The sequence below is a fragment of the Amphiprion ocellaris genome, chromosome 15, assembly GCF_022539595.1.
Source record: "Amphiprion ocellaris isolate individual 3 ecotype Okinawa chromosome 15, ASM2253959v1, whole genome shotgun sequence".
Taxonomy (NCBI): domain Eukaryota; kingdom Metazoa; phylum Chordata; class Actinopteri; family Pomacentridae; genus Amphiprion; species Amphiprion ocellaris.
Genome location: NC_072780.1, coordinates 16,325,076 through 16,342,645, shown reverse-complemented (window position 1 = coordinate 16,342,645; position 17,570 = coordinate 16,325,076). Strand labels below are relative to the sequence as shown.

The 17,570-nt window shown below is 39.9% G+C and overlaps 2 protein-coding genes and 1 long non-coding RNA gene across 5 annotated transcripts in view; 2 read left to right on the top strand and 1 right to left on the bottom strand.

Annotated features, from left to right (window-relative positions):
* The window catches only part of adcy2b (adenylate cyclase 2b (brain)), a 59,979-nt gene extending 52,358 nt beyond the window's left edge, over nucleotides 1–7,621 (top strand). For all 3 annotated transcript variants that reach the window (XM_055018130.1, XM_055018129.1, XM_035943837.2), the window contains 5 exons: nucleotides 308–454; nucleotides 1,739–1,846; nucleotides 6,242–6,356; nucleotides 6,473–6,597; nucleotides 6,687–7,621. In XM_055018130.1, the coding sequence (XP_054874105.1) occupies nucleotides 308–454; nucleotides 1,739–1,846; nucleotides 6,242–6,356; nucleotides 6,473–6,597; nucleotides 6,687–6,839 (648 nt within the window). In that variant the 3' untranslated portion in view covers nucleotides 6,840–7,621. The remainder of the gene's footprint in view (nucleotides 1–307; nucleotides 455–1,738; nucleotides 1,847–6,241; nucleotides 6,357–6,472; nucleotides 6,598–6,686) is intronic.
* A 1,615-nt stretch (nucleotides 7,622–9,236) lies between these two features.
* LOC129350587 (uncharacterized) lies at nucleotides 9,237–16,683 on the top strand. The gene is made up of 2 exons (XR_008604030.1): nucleotides 9,237–9,553; nucleotides 10,394–16,683. It is a non-coding gene; the product is annotated as an uncharacterized LOC129350587 (long non-coding RNA).
* Nucleotides 10,235–17,128, bottom strand: cfap90 (cilia and flagella associated protein 90). The gene is made up of 3 exons (XM_023260969.3): nucleotides 16,910–17,128; nucleotides 15,226–15,342; nucleotides 10,235–10,530 (listed from the first exon to the last, which is right to left on the bottom strand). Exons 1-3 carry the CDS (start codon nucleotides 17,024–17,026, stop codon nucleotides 10,351–10,353), a joined length of 414 nt encoding a protein of 137 aa, XP_023116737.1. The 5' UTR covers nucleotides 17,027–17,128; the 3' UTR covers nucleotides 10,235–10,350.
* Nucleotides 17,129–17,570: the final 442 nt, after the last annotated feature.

Below are 17,570 nucleotides of genomic sequence, written 5' to 3'. Positions count from 1 at the left end.
TGTAATAAATATGGCCTACTTGCTTAACATGCTCCCCATTCTTATACTTCACCACAACTGCTTTCTGCTTCCTTCTGTCTTTTTCTGATAAATGCTGGTACTGTTGCTGCTGCGGTGACCCAGAGTCCCCGCAGAGATAATTAAAGTTTCTTGTTATTTATTCACAGAATCAGTGTCATTGTTCAGTGTGAGGCATTCAGCTCATAGATTTTTTTTTAGACTCATTGAAACCGCAGACCATTCCTCTTTAACTCTGCTCGATCGATACAACACATTCAGCTGCTGTCTTCTTCTTGCTTGTTATCAGGACCTTTATCATCAGTCATATGAGTCAGTGTGTGTGATGTTCGCCTCCATCCCAGACTTCAAAGAGTTTTATACTGAGTCTGATGTCAATAAGGAAGGACTGGAGTGCCTCCGTCTTCTCAACGAGATCATAGCAGACTTTGATGAGGTAAACTCCTTTCGTATAGATAATCCTGTCTGTCTGATAATGTGAAAAAAAAAATTCCTGCTGTTTTTGGAAAAGCATTTACACTGGGTGATTATGTTCCAAAGAAGGAGAGGAAGCATAAAAAATTATGTGCCAAAATATTTCTAGAGACAAATTATTGCTGGATTTTTGTTCACCGATTTTATTGAGTAAAAAATTGTGAAATAGATATATTCTTTATAAAGTACATGCTAGATCACTGTTCATTAACTTTCCAGTGATGTATTTCACAACCTAGTTAGTAACTTACTGTGAAGACACAGCTCGACTCCACACCGCTGTCTGCTCAGCTGCGATGTGTACTCTGCTACATGTGCTGCAGACAGTGCTGAGTGCTATCATATGTTACCTAGCCCAATTTCCCTGACCTTCCAAATCCTGGCAGATTTCACATTAGATCACATTTTTGTCTAAAGTTAAATGTAAAAACAGTACATTTCTCATATAGTGTTTGTTCTTTCTTAGAAATATCTCAGCACAACATGGCATATCGAGATGTCAATTTATTGCTATTCCGCTTTAGGCTAACTGGATGTAGACAGTAGGTATTACAGCCATGCCAGCCTGCCATTTCTGGCCCACGTTTCATGCAGCTTTCTCCTCTCTTTTTGCTATCTGCATTTTCAAAATCCCAATCACCATGGGAAATAGCAACAACCTTCAATCAACAACTTACATGCCAAAAATGTAAAGTTTTTCCAAGGGTTTAGAGCGTGCAGTTCAGCAGGTCTGGTTGGTTCTTTTGATAAATTAGCCATTTTAATGACCACCACCACATCCTCTGTGTATTGCCACCCAAGACAGTTGTAATCAGTTCAACAAATACAAATGAACCAGGTAGTATTACCTCTGTAGCAGCCAGACTATTCTCCAGTTCTGACACAGAACAGCTGCTCTAATTGTCCTTCTCAGCCCTCAGTGGTGCCTCACTCGGGAAAGAAATGATTGTGAAAAGCTTCCTTTTAACTTTTTGGATCTGAAGTAGCATTTGAAATGGCTGTTATAACACATATGATATCACACTTTAAAAGCGGATTACAGTCAAGTTAGACCGTACTCTAGCACATGCATCTTTTTCCTCAGATATGAAAAAAAAGTTTTCATATCTGACAATATATATGCCAATATCAGTATATTTCTAATGGGTCAACATTGGTTGAATATCAGTTGACAGACACATCAGTGAAGTCCAGTTATTTCCTGCTTGTGGTCATGTTATGTGCTGTGTTCCTCATGCACCCACAGCTGCTGTCCAAGCCGAAGTTCAGCGGAGTGGAGAAGATAAAGACCATTGGCAGCACCTACATGGCTGCAACTGGACTCAATGTGACACCAGGACCAGAGTGTGCACAGGCAAACTTTCACACACATGCACACACACAGACGTTTCATGGTGTCACACAGCGAAGTGACATACATGTTTCAGACAGCCAAAACAATAATAGCAGCCCAAGCTCATATTTTAGCAAGGTTTCATTTGTGGCCAAAAAAAACAGGATGAAGCTTAAGCATCAGTGTATTTACTGCTGTCCAAATACATTTGTTAGCATTGTGGTTAGGTCCATAGAATCTGCTAGACATGTCATTCATGCATGAGTGATTCATTACTACACATTTGAATACATCAGTGTAGTCGCTGTAAGCAAATGAGATCATAATTCAGCAATGTGGTGGCACAGTGTTTTGTAAAAGACACATTTGACTGGTAGAAATCTGTTTAATTGACTATTTGCACAGCCCCCTCTCTCCTTGTTGCTGCACCTGTCAAGTTTTCCCATTCTAGCAAAACATATAATGCAGTTTACAGGGGTAGAAGTGGCAAATTTATCACTCAAAATTCAAAAAAAATTGTAACAACGGATGTTTAATTCACACAAAAGTAGACAAAGGCAGGCTTCTTACTTCTAGCTGACAACTTTACATTTTCTGAGATGACAGCTGTTGTAGGCTGATTGTGTCAGACGTTGTTAGCTGGCTAATTAACAGTAACTGTCAGGCTGTCTTCAGACTTTTTAATGTTTCCAGATGACTGGTTCTAAACCAAGAACCTTGTAAAAGGATATAAAAAAAAATAAAAAAATCAAAGACACAGGGATGATACAGATACTCAGATGGACGAGCAACCAGCTAGAACCACTGGACAGTAACTACACAGGGAATTAATCTGGAAACAGGCCCAGGTGTTACCAGTGTGGGCAGGGCAGATAAAATCAAAGGCAGGAGGCGAGAACACTGGAGACACACAAGGGGATCTACTATGAAGCAAATTTGACAGAACCATGTGTTTTTTGTATTGTCTTGACAAAACCTTGCAACAACGGTTCTGAACCTGTGTTAGCATGGGTTTACTTCATCAGGCTGTGTGTATGCTTTCTAAAAGGGTCATACATCATTTGTGGACTGATGCCTATTTCAGTAAAGAGGAACAGGTTGTTAGAATGGAAAGCTAAAAGGAATATAAGAATTGATTGCAGTGAAAAGCAATGCTGTTACTGCAAACAATGCAAAAGAGGAATGCTGGTAGGAAACAGGCAATCATGTAAGTTAATTATTTTGTCACTCAGTTACTCTAAATGCAACCACACCATCAATTGAAGCACAACAATTTATTGAATTTGAATGTGCATTATGGTGGTGAAGACTGAGTTGGGCTGCTGAGGTGCATGAGGTGCCAAGATTCTGAGCGTCTGAAAGACAAAATGAGAGAACAATTCAGCCACATTATTGTGCTGTTCCAGGATGCGATCGGCACAGAGGATGAGCTGACTGGTGACTGACAGCCACATGAGGCAGAACATGAAGGGCTCGATTGCAAGGGAGTTGCTTTTTCCTTTATTAATGATGTCAACAATGGCAAAATGTCAGAGTGAATCAGGATTGATTTTTTGGACCATCTGTGGCCCCACAGAAGGGCTTCAATCACAATAAGGCAGATTTCATAAACAGCTTAAGATGGCTGGAGAGGGTGGGGAACTATTGATTGCCGAAGAGGCTCTCAAAACTGGCAGTAGAGGCAGCATCTGTAAAGAGCTGAGTGCTGTGTAAGTTAGATAGATGGTCTGATGTAAAGTTTAAGCGTCAGACTAGTTGTCAAGTACAGCTGTGTCTATCAGAGGTGGAGTGGAGCAAGCAACAGCAGGTGGGAGACGAGGAACGGACATGAACGGGGAATGATGCCCATGGTGATAGTTGATGTTCTGTGCAGTGAAGGACCAGAAGGAAGTTGTTCAGGGGATTTATGCAATTGAAATTTACCATTGGCAAGGAAACCTGAAACAAGATGGTGTTGAGGGTTTTGCCAAGAAAGTCTAGCAAGGTTGCTGAGCCCTCTGTTTTTTCTTCAGATAGAGGAGTGCCAAGCTCAAACGATTGAGAAGTTAAGCCATGGGCTGTCGGTGATGATGGAGGGGATATGATGAGTAAATTATTGAGGAGGTATACCAGCTGTTGAAGTTTGTGGTTGCTGATTTGGATCCAGCATAGAGCTTTAGACAAACTTTGGACTGCTGAAGGTGAGCCAAATAATGAATAAAAGGGCACCCTTCCATTGAAATAGCACGAGCAGTTAGGATGGATGGGAAGGACTTCGAATGAGCCTGTGTTGTTGGCTTTTGAGAGCCAAGCTCTTTTGCCTGCAAGTCTAATTAAAGAGATTGCGTGGCTTACAGTGGAATATTTGAGAGGGATTAGGTCGCTAGGGATTATGCTGGAGGAAGTTCACAAAGGCTGGGTCTAGGTGGTTGCTGAGTGTGTGTTTCAGTGCTGGTGTTGATGAGGTTGATGGCTAGTCACTGTTTGGTGGGATTGTGGAAGCAGAAATATCAGGAGTGACTGCTGCTTCAGAAGGAGCAAATGTGCAGGTATCTGCATTGGGACATGCTACAGCTAGCTTCATTAAAGTTGTTGCAGATGACTCACCCTTTAAGCTGCAGCACTGGTTTGACTTTGTTTTGTCGATGCCTTGGGGCAAGAGCAGGGGGGTGGAAAACATTGTAGTTTCAGGAAGTAGAGAGGAAGAGGTTGCTGAGAAGGAGGAAAGGGGAAATGAGCTATCAGCCCTGTCCCCATAGAGGAAGGAAGATGTTGCGAAGAGGGGAAGGAGAGACAGTGAGCTGGCAACCTGGTCCTGGAGGAGGAGGGGAGTTGTTGCTATTGAGGGGAAAAAGAAGGAAGATGAGTTGGCATCCCTGTGCAGGTAGAAGGAGGAAAAGGCTGCTGGGAAGAAGGGATGTAGAGGGGAAGGACTGGCAGTCTGGTGCCAGACAAAAGAGGAAAAGGCTGTTAGGAAGGTTTAAGGGATGAAAGGTGAGTTGGTATCCCATTGCCAGGAATGCCGGTATTGGTAGAGCTGGCAACAGGCTGCTGTAGGGAATGGTGGATAGGATGAGGCACACCTGGTGACGTCACGCTGAGGCGGGAGGGAAGGTTGTTGCTGTTTTCCATGTGCTGTCATCTCCAGGAGTTTGACAGGAGTTGAAATAATTGAACTTGGTGTTGGAGCAATGGTAGGCAATTCCTCTTTCATTCGAGGCTCTCTACAGACTTACCACGGTCCAGTCTGAGATTTTGTGTGGAAGGACGCTGCTGTGAGATCTGGCTGGAGTGCATGAACGCTGCTGACGTTTCCAGGTCCAGCGGGAGAGTGAGGCGATATCCTTGGTGGGTTTCCTGTAGCCACCGACGTCTCGCCAGAAGAAAATAGTCTTATTATTCCAGCAGCAGGGGAAATGTGAGAGTTACCGGGGCAAATGCAAAGACAGTAGGAAATACCAAAATAAAACAGGAAGTGAGTAAAACAGGACCTAAGAACAGGAGTAAAACAATCTTCTGTGTGTGATCTGTAGATTAATTAAATTATCCACAACGCATTGACTGCACTCTATCAGCTAACTGCATTAGTCTTACTGAATTTTAACATAAACAGGTAGTATTTGCAGCATATCAAACCATTTGAACTTGGTCATCTTTTACTTACTGGATATCAACTTCCCACATTCACCTGGTGATCCCAGCCTAAGAACTATTAAGAAATATAAACACAGACAAGTCAGGTGCTGTTTTTAAATGATCTGCCATGTTGGTAGTTGAGCTTATTACACTTTGATATACAAACTGGCCATCTGTAGGAACAAACTGCAAATGACTTCTTTGGCATGGAATCAAATACTTTGGAGCCGACTCTGAGTGTGTGTTCAGTAAAGGTTACATAAGTTAGACCTAGCAGTCTCCATTAAGTTGGGCGAGTTTAAAATTGTGAAAACATTGTGGTGTTCACTGATGATCTCTTTCTGCCACCACCAAAAATAATGGTTTCATCTCGAAAGGCTGTTGATGGAGCTCTTTTCTTCTCATGAAAGGAACATATTCTCAGGTCAGAGAATTTGACAGATGAGAGCAACCATTTGATCATTTAACTTGGAGATTACAACCAAAAAAAGCACAAAATAGATACCAAGTGATGCTACTCTCAGTGTCCGCAGAGCCACAGGTACCATCTCCAAGCTATTTATTGTCCAGAGTAAAGCTAAGCTTTTGATTGAAGATATAACAGAATGTAAGCTTTAGGTTTAAAGATGCAAGCAATAGTAATAATAATCCTGCTGCATGAAACTAAGAATGCCAGTCATTGTGCTTGTGTATTAAGTATTTACAGTCATCAAGTTATTACAGTTAAAGGGACATACTGGTATGTAAACACAGTTCAGATACACCTTTGACTTCTGTTCTCCCTGTGTGTGTTTCCCTCAGGAACATGACAGACAGTACATGCACATAGGCACGATGGTGGAGTTCGCCTTCGCCCTTGTTGGGAAGCTGGACGTCATCAACAAGCACTCTTTTAATGATTTTAAACTCCGTATCGGTGAGAACATGGACACACATTTGCTTTTGCCAATTAATTAGCCTAAATCACAATTAATGGAGTGTGATTATTCTGAAAGATTAGCCATATGCGTTGTCTGTTTGTATTTTCTGTAGGGATAAATCACGGACCAGTGATTGCAGGGGTAATTGGGGCCCAGAAGCCTCAGTACGACATCTGGGGAAACAGTGTGAATGTGGCCAGTCGGATGGAGACCACTGGGGTGTTGGGCAAAATACAGGTGGGATGTCTTACAGAGCACAGCTGCACATCTTCCAGTATGTGAAGTAGATGAGTGATTCCAGTCGTGTCTCTTTCTTCCTTCTGTAGGTAACAGAGGAGACGAGTTGTATCTTGTCAGCACTTGGGTACATGTGTTCATGTCGTGGCATCATCAACGTGAAGGGCAAAGGAGAGCTGAAGACCTACTTTGTTCATACAGAGATGACCCGATCTCTGTCTCAAGGGACTGTGATGCCTTGAGCATGCCACACTAACTGAACAAATAGACTCGAGAACAGAACTGCACACTCAAAGTGGCCGTAGAAGTGATTTGTCATGCTCTGTAAGTAAAACCCATTACCAGAAGCCAGCAGTACAATGGATAGACAGTTGTCGAAAAACCACTTTTCTCCTTAGCAACACAGTGTAGATCAGGGCCGAGGTGCAACAGCACAGTCCTTCAATGCTGCACTTTGGATGGTTTTCACATCTCGAGTGTAACAAGGACTTCGCTGCAAGGAGTCTCTTCACCGTCTAAAGGAGTGCCTGACTAAAGAGAGGTTTGCTAAATTAGTGCAGCTCTCAAGGACCGCAGTCACCCATCTGTACAGTAGTAGTGGTGTGGAGTTAATTACCCATGCCGGTGTTGCAGTGCTTCAGAGCCTTAAACTTGAGCAAACTGAGCTGCCTGCCGAACTGTTTTTGTTTTTTTTGTTTTTTAATTCTCTGCTAGGTTGGCAAAGTGAGCCAGTTTGTTTCCATTTCATTCCAAATGGATGTTAGAATAGTTTATTGTCATATAGAGCTGTCGATGCCAACAAATTGCCAGCGTGATGGGTAGTTTGCCAAAACCTGTGATTTGTATTTATAGCTTTAGAGCTGCGTTTGTGTCCCACACGAGCAGGTGGACTCAGGCACAGGATCCAAGAGGAAAGCGTAGAAGTTTCTTTTTTTATAATCTATCTGGAACCAAACCAACAGCATGTGTGTATACGTTCACTGCCATCCTTTTGTTATTCATTAAACATTTGTATATAAATTGGCGTCCTCTGTCTGTGTGTCTTTGTTTTAGTGCTCTTAGCGTAAGTGCACCATAAAAGACTTATCACACTGTAAACACTCACAGGACGTGCTTACAATAGAGCTGGTATTATCATTAGAGACGATTTACATTTGGCAGATGTATTTAGTGTAGCCATCAAAAGGTCAGAACACATTATTACCAGTCTTCTTTTTTAGCCTCTGTATTACCAGTGCATACAGTATCTTTAACAGCATGTTATGGTTTTCATTGAAGCAGGAGTCTATTTCTTAATTTTATGCCTTCTGATGAAGAGTTCAAAGAGAAGACGATGACAAAACTGCATTTCTCCTGATTTTAACATTGTTGGAAACATTTGAGATAATGTAGTATATAAAGCAACAAAATATAATTTGGCCTAGTTGCTTTTAGAAATTTTACTGTGATAATGTTGCATAGTATAGCTTTAAACAACAGGTATGATAGACACATTTAACTGCAAAAGAGCAAATACATATGTTTTCCAAAGTGTGAAACAATTCCTTAAAATACAACATCAGGCACTCCAGAAGCTACCTGTCATTTCTGCTCATTAAACAGTAAATGAATGAGCACAGAACAAGTGCATTATTTTTCTTGCAAAATATGAATTCTACAGCAAGTTCATGTAGTATCAATAAAGGTGGTCCAGCTGAGAAGCACCAATAAGTCAAACGTACTTTAGGACTGCTGCTTGAGATTTGAAACCATCATTTTATAAAACATTTAGTGACAAACTACCAGCCACGATGACGAGTTATATTTTGCTCGGCTGTTTTTCTCTCATTCTGACTTTGAAACACTTTGGCTCTGAAGCCTCTTAAATAAACACTGCGGTTCTAACCGCAAACAGATTGAAATACTGAACCATTTTGAAGAATAAACGGTCTATTTCTGCCGAAACACAAAGGCAGAAGCAAATGAGAGGTGTCTGCTCTCAACAATATCCTATTATGTAGGAGGCTGTTCTCAGTTGTGTGGGTTCCAAATTTAAACAGGAAAAGAATCCATGAAAGAGGTTGGTGAGGTACAAAAATGTATTCACACGAGGCGATGGGAACAAAAAAGTCAACAGTAAGAGATCAAACACAGGCAACGTAGCGCAAATTGGTGTTGCAAGAAAAAGAAATGTGTACCTGTCTTTCAGCGGGCCTCTTAAAAACTTTAATTTTATATCACTGTGAAATAGGTTTGTCTGAGTTTAGTCATCTTTTTATGATGAAAGCAGTTAGTTAAAAATCAGTTTTAAAAGAGAAGTTTGTTCATGTGATCACCAAAGTACCTGAAACTGACCAGCAGGTGTTTCAAATGTATACTTTAGAGAGCCGTTCGCTCTGTGTGAAGTCAGTTCAAGAATTTTGATGATTTCTGACACTCAGGACATTCAGATTTAATATAAACAGCAATCATACTGAAGGCACAAAACCAAAGACTCTGATCTTTACTATCAGGTGGAATATTCAACTGCAATAACTGGAAGATTTTTTATGATTCATAGTCTCTATCACCTGAACCTTCAAATTACATTCATACTGACTAGGGATGGGACGAGATCTCGTGGCACGAGATCTCGCGAGATCAAAATGTCACGAGAATTCCCGTGCATGCCTTCCACGAGATTGTAGTTTAAGTAACAGTCCTTTCGTATTTATTTTATCTTGGCCTGTTCAATATACTACTGCTGACATATGCAATGACACCCCCCACCACTAAGGGGCAACAGTGCGCAATGAGTGCGCGGGTTGTTTTGATACGTGTGTGCCGGTGTGTGCACAGACGTGCTGCAGTCGAGACAGATCTACAGACAGAACCGCCAGAAATGCAATGGAGTACGAAGGAGAAATCCAGGATCCATCCCCAACTTTTAAATCTCCAGTGTGGCAACACTTTGGTTTTCCGGTGGAAGAAAAAGATGGTAAAATATCCGCAAACAAGACACAAACCGTTTGTAAACACTGCAAAAAGATGTTGCCATATACAGGAGCTAACACGAGCTGTATGCAAAGACATTTACAGAACTACCACAAAAGCCTGAACCTGACCACGCCACCAAAAACAACCTCGAAACAACAGATTAGTATTTATTTTTTTTTTGAGTTATCCACAAATGTTTGCACATTTTGTTTTGCACTTTAAAAAGAAAGCACTTTTAGTTTGTTAACCTTCTCAGCTAAAAAACAATTTTATTGCAGAGAGAATTACACTCCTGTTTGTTAAGAGCTGATATTTAGAGTTAAATTTGTTAATGACGTTGCAGTCTGCTTAATAAAAAGAAAATATATTGTGAAAAATAGGTTTCATGTATTATTAAAAACGGTAGTTAAAATCTCGTCTTGTCTCGATCTCGTGAACTCAATCTCGTGAGATGTCTCGTCTCGTGGAAATTGTGTCTCGTCCCACCCCTAATACTGACGGAGTGATTTCAGATGAGAAAATGTAGCTTGAGCTTCATGGAAAATATCACTATCTCCATCTCTTTCTAATGCATTTTTTAAGATCTTTTGACAGCCACCATTTCACTAAAAATACCCACTGTCTTGCTAGTAACGAGTTCATGTTACAGTAATGTGTGATATTAAAATGTCATCTGAATAAATGACAGTTGAAAAGTTGGGTTTATTTTAGATCTGCACACTTCAACACTGTTTTTCCATTCAAAGCCCACACAGTGAGAACAAACACTTTCATCTCATGCTGTGATACGTCAGGCTTTCAAATAGGCGCCACTGATCCGTACCCTTCTGCCACATTCCAGATGATCCCGTTTCTCATGAAGAATTGGGCTTTAATGCAAGCCACACGTGCATACTGCTGACCTGTTTGGTAGAGGGCAGGGGCAGGACGACGGCCGTACACTGAAGAGGACAACACCGGCACAACTCTGGACTTCTCCTGGGAGGGAGGAGGACAACAAGGCAGGGAGAAATGGGAATAAGTACTGAAGCTGTGCTCGTTGTGCCACTCATATTGCTTATCTTTATCATACAGGCTTTCACAAATGAAGGAGTCTGGACTAATGAAAGAGGGCTTGGGGAAAATACAGTGCTTTGAAAAAGTATATGCAGAAATCACACTTAAATGTTCCAGGTCATCAAACTAATGTTTAGATTTATTTGATATTAGACAGAGATAACCACAAAACACAAAACTTTTAAGGTCTTGAGCTGATGGTGGATATTCTGAGAGAGAACAGAATTCATGGCTCCATCAATTATGACAAGTCGTCCAGGTCCGGTGGAAGCAAAAGCAGCCCCAAACCATCACACTACCACAGATGTACCTAATGAAGTGGTCAATGAGTGTATCTAATAAGTGAAAATAATATTGATGTTCAAAGATGGAGTTGCGCTTACTTATGTTAATTACATTAACTATCGCTTTGTAAGCTCGCTGCTTAATGCTGTGATATCAGCTTATTCAACTATTGCATATCTCCTTTCATTTACCACTGATAAAGTCCCTCTCTGGTCGGTGATTTAACAAATAAAAAGTTATCTATGTGTATCAAGGTTAGATATTTAAGTGTTTTTCCAAGAAAACAATCTGTTTCTGCCTTAAACATGATTAAAAAAACTTATGTGAGGGAGTCTTTAAGACATAAATAATACAATCAAAATTGTGTTTCTCGTGGTAGTTAAAAAAAGAATTATGTAAAAAACCTCTTAGATTTTCAATACCATGTGAGCACAAATGCCTTCAAGCATTGAGTTGCTGGTTCAGTTCCTGGCAGGCCAGCACCTTTACTATGTGTCATCTCCAACTCTATATGCCACATTTCCTACCACTCTCCACTGTATTTACTTATTCAAAATGAAAATGTCCCAAAAAAAAGTTAAGGCACTTTTACTTCTGCCTATGTGCATCTGAACAATGCTCTCTATATCTTAAGTCATGCTTAGAAAGCTGTGGATATCATTCCCTATGGGAACGTACCTAATATGAAGTTATCAGTTGATTTAACTGTACTGAAAGGCAGCTGTTTGCCCAGTGAATACATATGAGCTTTGAGAAAGTGGTTTGAGAGCTTCAGCTGTTATATTTGATGACTGTACTAAACCTGTCCCTGTTCCGATGCATTACTCTACCAGCTAAAGCAAAGGTACTTGCACCTAATGAAAACATCCTAGTGCTCCCTCTCTGATTCATTTTACTACTTCCTCGTGGCTCTATATAAAAGAAAATAATAAAGCCACAAGAGAAAATGGTCCCCAAAAAATAAACTGTTAGCAGAGCCATAGTGTTATATTTGGGGGGAAAAACGGTAAAATGCAGTGCCTATAAAACTCTCACTGGAAGTTTTCCCCTTTTGTTGCTTTTCAATACTGAATCATGGTCATTTTAATTTGACTTTTTTGACAAAAATACAACACAAAAGAGTCTTTAACGTCAAAGTAAAAACTGATTTCTACAGAGTAATTTTATTTAATTAAAAATATAAAACATGAAATAAGTGGCTGCATAAGTTTTTACCCCCATCAAGTTAGTCTTTAGTAGATATACAGGACTTGGCAGGAATTACAGCACTGAGCCTCTGTCGAAAGTTTTCAGTCAGCCTTGCACATCTGGACACTGCAGTTTTACACAATTCTTCTTCCAAAGCTGCTCAACTTCTGTCAGGTTGTATGAGGATCATGAGTTCCCCAACTCTTTTTTTCAAGTTCAGCCACAATTTCTCCATCTCGGATTGAGGTCTGGGCTCTGACTTGGCCAATACAGAGCATTCACCTTGTTGTCTTTAACCCATTCCTGTGTAGCTTTGGCTGTATGCTTTGGTTCACTGTCATTTTTCAAACAAATCTTCCCCCAAGTCACAGTTCTCTTGCACACCGCATCGGGTTGTCTTCCAGAATTTCCTTATACTTGGCTGCATTCATTTTACCCTCTACCTTTACAAGCCTTAAAAGGCTGCTGTCAAGAAGTATCTCTGCGTCATGATGCCGCCACCACCATGCTTCATTGTGGGGCCTTTAAACTTTACTCGAGATTGAATAGAATGTGTTTGTCAAAAAAGCCAAAGTAAATTGACCATGACTCAAAGTTAAAAAGCAATAAAAGGGGAAAACTCCCAACGGGCGTGAGCACTTTTTATAGGCTTTGTATATGTTGCTTATTATTATCCAGCTCAGCAGTGTGTCTCTGTGAGCTTTTTACAGCCACACTGGGAACCTCTGACTTCAGGAAGGTCAAGCTAACTACTGTATCTGTAGAACACGCACCACCTGCTTTTGGCTCTGTGAGATTCACCGCAGTGTTTATATTTTCATGAGCTTCAGTTGAAACAGTAACAAAAAAACCAACACTGCCATTATGCTCTGAATAGTTCAATAAATAGTTGGGTTTTTTTTTTAATTCATCTTCAAATGTGAATTCTGGAACAGGAACATCCCAATTCAGCAGGAGCTGTCACCAACCCTGACAGCCAACCACTCAGCTCACTGTAATTACAAGCTCAGCAGTGTGTTGCTGCTTTGTTCTCCACCCTCTCTGCTTTCTGTGACCCAGAAACTCACTGTGAGCTAGTTTTCTTGACATGAATAATTACTCTACGGAGATGGAACGACTTCAAAAGGAGCCATAAACAAATGTCATAAAACTCAGAGATGTATGTCAGCCACCACAAGGTACAAAATGTTAACGGTAATGATATAAATATGGAACATTTTTAAATATATGCTCTTTTCAAAGTCATTTTCATAATATACTGACATTTCCATCTATGAAACACTCCAAAAGCCACATTTCCCGTGTCATCTAAAGCTTGAAAACACGAGCAAGAATTCACAGGATGCTGAAGGTGCTCAGGGAACAGCGGTGATGGTGATTTGTTAGCGGAGAATAGTGATAGTGCCTGTAATGTACTGATCTGTGTTCTGTGTGCCAAGCGTGTAGGTGGTCAGTGCTACAAGGCAACATTCACTGACGTCACTACTGGAGAAGAAGAAACGAACAAGCGTATTAGTTGAACATTCCTTACAGTTCCCCTCTGCATTACACCTTATTGTGTATGTTTGTCTGTGCCTGCCTCAAGGTTCATGCATGCAAACCAACCTTTACATGCATGAAGGCTAAAGAATGTAAGCGTGATCACATAATGTAATCACATTTCTAAGATTGGACCATTGTGGAACATAATTTTCAACATGTTACCTCCAGTGGGAACCATAGTATCAAAAACATTCCTGATAGCATACCTGATGCAGTGCCAGATCAGATCAAAAGGAAGGAATGATTCTAATCAAAGGTATGTGCTTTTTCATGTCTGCATCCATGAATTTTAATGTCTGGAGTTTCGGTGGCAATGAGAAGTTTCATCTCTTTCATAGTTTAACTGTAGGAAATGTAGTAGTTCAACAGTTCTAAGGGTTCGTGGTTTGTTCATTTTATGGACATGCTGTATATCCAAGCCTGACAGGCTTTATTAGAAGCTACAGTGACTTACACTGCAGGCCTTTTAACATTTAATCAGTACTGCTGACTAATAGCAATTTCATTTTCACTAGTTGTAATAATATTTTGACATGTCAAAATGTTATTACGACAAATTGTTCAAATGGTTATTTAGGATAGGTGCAAAACTAGTTTCACTTGTTACAATATATATTTTTACACGAACAAACTACAACTCACCTGGTCGAAACTGATTTAAAGATATTCTTTATTTAATTATAGCTGTTAGTAATTGACATGACTATGACAGAGATCTACAATTGAATTGCCACGTACTGAAAAAGGACTGTGACTCAAGGAAGAGTAATTTTTTACTTCAGAAATCAATAATAACATTTAAAACAGTAAAACATTTAGTTGCTGTAATATATATATATTGCAATGATACATACATTTATTTCAAATATGTATCATTGCAGATTCTACAATTCCATTTTGTCCACAGGGAATTCCATTTTTACCACCTAAAATTCAATTCTAACTAATAAGAAAAGTAGACATCTGAAATATAATGTTCAGTAGTTCACAATTTTATTTCAGGTATATGAAATTACATTGTTGTAGGTTACAATTTAAAGCTGACATTTCAATAATTTAATTGACAAGTCAGAACTGCATTTCAGACAACTATAATTTCATATATATCTGTTAGTTTAGAACAATAGTAGATATTTAAAATTAACATTGCCATGAGTGAGAATTGAATTGTTGATATAAACAATTAATGTTTTGACATGTGAAAATTAAGTTGTAAATAATAAAATAAAATTACATTATGGATGTGTCTACAACTGACATTTCCACTAGTAAGAAATGAATAGTTGATATCAACATTTGGACTAGTCAGAAATGAATTGTGTTTATCATTAATTAGAAACACAGTTTGTCAAAATTACATCATGGACATGTTGGTTTGGAATTTTATCTTGCTGAAAGGAGTTGGCGACACCTAGAACTGGTATTACTGCCACAGACTAAACAAATATTAAAGGGATTGCCATAATAGTCAACAGGGGATAAAGTAAAGTCAAAGACAAACTTTGGATTCCTAAAGGATCTACTTTTATAAAAAACTCACCACTGACCTTTTTCAGCAAAATGAAACAGGTACTAAAATATTCACTAAAATGTGTTCATTACCTCCTCATTTATGTCAAGTCCTCTTCCTCTATAGTGCCTCCTGTCATCCCGGTGCAGTTTCATATCATAACCCTCAGCCTGGTGGAACACCTGGTCATAGGTGGAGACATCTGGGACCTACCGGAAGACAGACAGAGGTTAGCATTCAAAGCCTGTCCTCTCTCAGAAGAGGATCCTTCATAAGCCACTCTGGGTGGAACCAAAGGAAACGGCAGTGGTGGAAGAAGTATCTAGATCATACTGGGAAAACCAAAGAACTGGTGGTGGACTGCAAACACCCTCAGCCGACAGCAGTGAACATCTAGGAAATGGACACTGACATGGTGAAATCCTTCAACAACAAACTGGACTGGTCTGACAATAGCAACGCACTCTCTCAACGCACAGCAAAAGACAGAGCAGACTCTGCTGTCTTCTGGAGTGCAGGGAACGATCCCAAGGTCATTTTCTTTACTTTGCGGTGACACCAGTCATCTTCTATGCTGTGGTATGCTGGGGCAGCAGCATTTCTACAGCAGACAAGAGGAGACTTAATCAGAATCAGCATCAGAAATACATGATTACCGAGGGGAAATTGCTTAAATTGCCTACATTTAAATCACTTAACAAGCTTGTAAAGGTCAGTTCTGTCCTGCGATGCTCGCTGGACCCAGTGGAGGTGGTGGGAGACAGAGGGAAGACTAAGAGGCTAAACTATCACCCATGTTGGAGAACATATCCCAGCAGCTTGTGCAGGACACTGACAGCACTGAGCAGCTCCTTCAGTGAGCGGCTGCTTTACCTGCGGTGTGTGACAGAGACAAAAAACCCACAGGTCCCTCCTTCCTGCTGCTGTCAGACTTTACTGCGAGCACTTTTCCCAGTCGACTCCAGACTGAAAAGCTTTTTCACACTGCATTCAAAACTGTGTGTTATAAAAATGTCCTGCTTTTAAAAGACTCTGTACAACATAACTTTTTTCTACCAGAACCTGTGCAATATCAGTATGTTTGTTATCAGTATCCTCTACTCTTGGAACAACATGTGCAATATCAGAACAGAAAAGCCCTGTACGATATAATTTTTTCAATATTCAGAAGAATCTGTGCAATAACGGAATTTCTAAATATGGAAGAGTCTGTATGATATCAACAATTCTTGTACCTGACCACAGTTTTTCTACTAATGTTCCAATATTTTTGCACTATCCCCTTTGCTATTATTAAGGGCTAATCTTTTGTTATCTTAAAAATACTCAGTTACAAGAAAAAGTTAAACACTCTAAACCTTACTTCAGCAAAAGTATGCATTATCAATGAAATGTACTTAAAGTATGAAAGTAAAAGTACACATTGCACACACAGCTGGACCATGGCTGAGTATTTCCACCTTGAAACTTCAGTGTACTAATGAAAGTCTCAAAAACATTGATTCAGACTTATAGGGTTTCTCACATTAAAAAAAAAAGTATGATACCAATCAGTTAGCATTAACTAAATTCTTTCTTTGCATCTTCTACAAATAATAACCGCAGGTGAAGTCTTGGTGACCGATGGGGAAACCCAGTTGAATATTTTCTGTTGTGATATTGTGATATTATATCATGCTGAGGTGAAATATTATCGGTAAAGCAGCTAGCTACACCTCTGAGATTAGCTTCAGTTAGCATAGCAGCTGAGTTCCACCTCCAATTTCTTAGTGTTACCTTTGAGCCTCTGTTAAAATAGGACATTTCTTTAGGTTCTTTACGTCGTGGCGGGATGTAGCTGAAGGCGGACAAGACGGCCAGCGGTTTGGTCTGTGCCTCCAGTGACACGTCCATGGTGCTGGCAAAGAAAAAAAGACTAACGCGATGATTAAAGTTAGTAAAAACCAGCTGAACTCCGTCAACTAGTCTGAGGTTGCTAGGTTACCAACCGTCCTGTCTGAGGTCTGACGTGGTGCCTTCAGGAGCTTCATCATTGCTCGTATTTCTGAGCTTCTTAGTGCTGAGCGTTTCAAACTGAAATACGTTTGCACAAAAATATGCCTTCTATATAAATGTCAAGGATGTATTATAGTGGGAAATGACTGGTTTTACACAAATATGTATCACATTCAGTAATGCAATGATAATAACATGAAAATAAGGATTTTGTTTTTTAGACTTGTAAAGATTTTGGAAGCTATGAACTTAAATTTGAAAATTAATCAAAGAAGAATAAAAACAGAAGAACAAAAACAAAATTCCACAAAAAGAGGAATTATACAGCCTGGTAGCCACAGCAATAAAACACCTTCTGTGATATTTGGTGGAGGGAATAAGGCCAGTTTCAGTTACAGGAACTTGCTGTAAGACTGTTTTAGGGCAGCCTAGATCTTTGTGC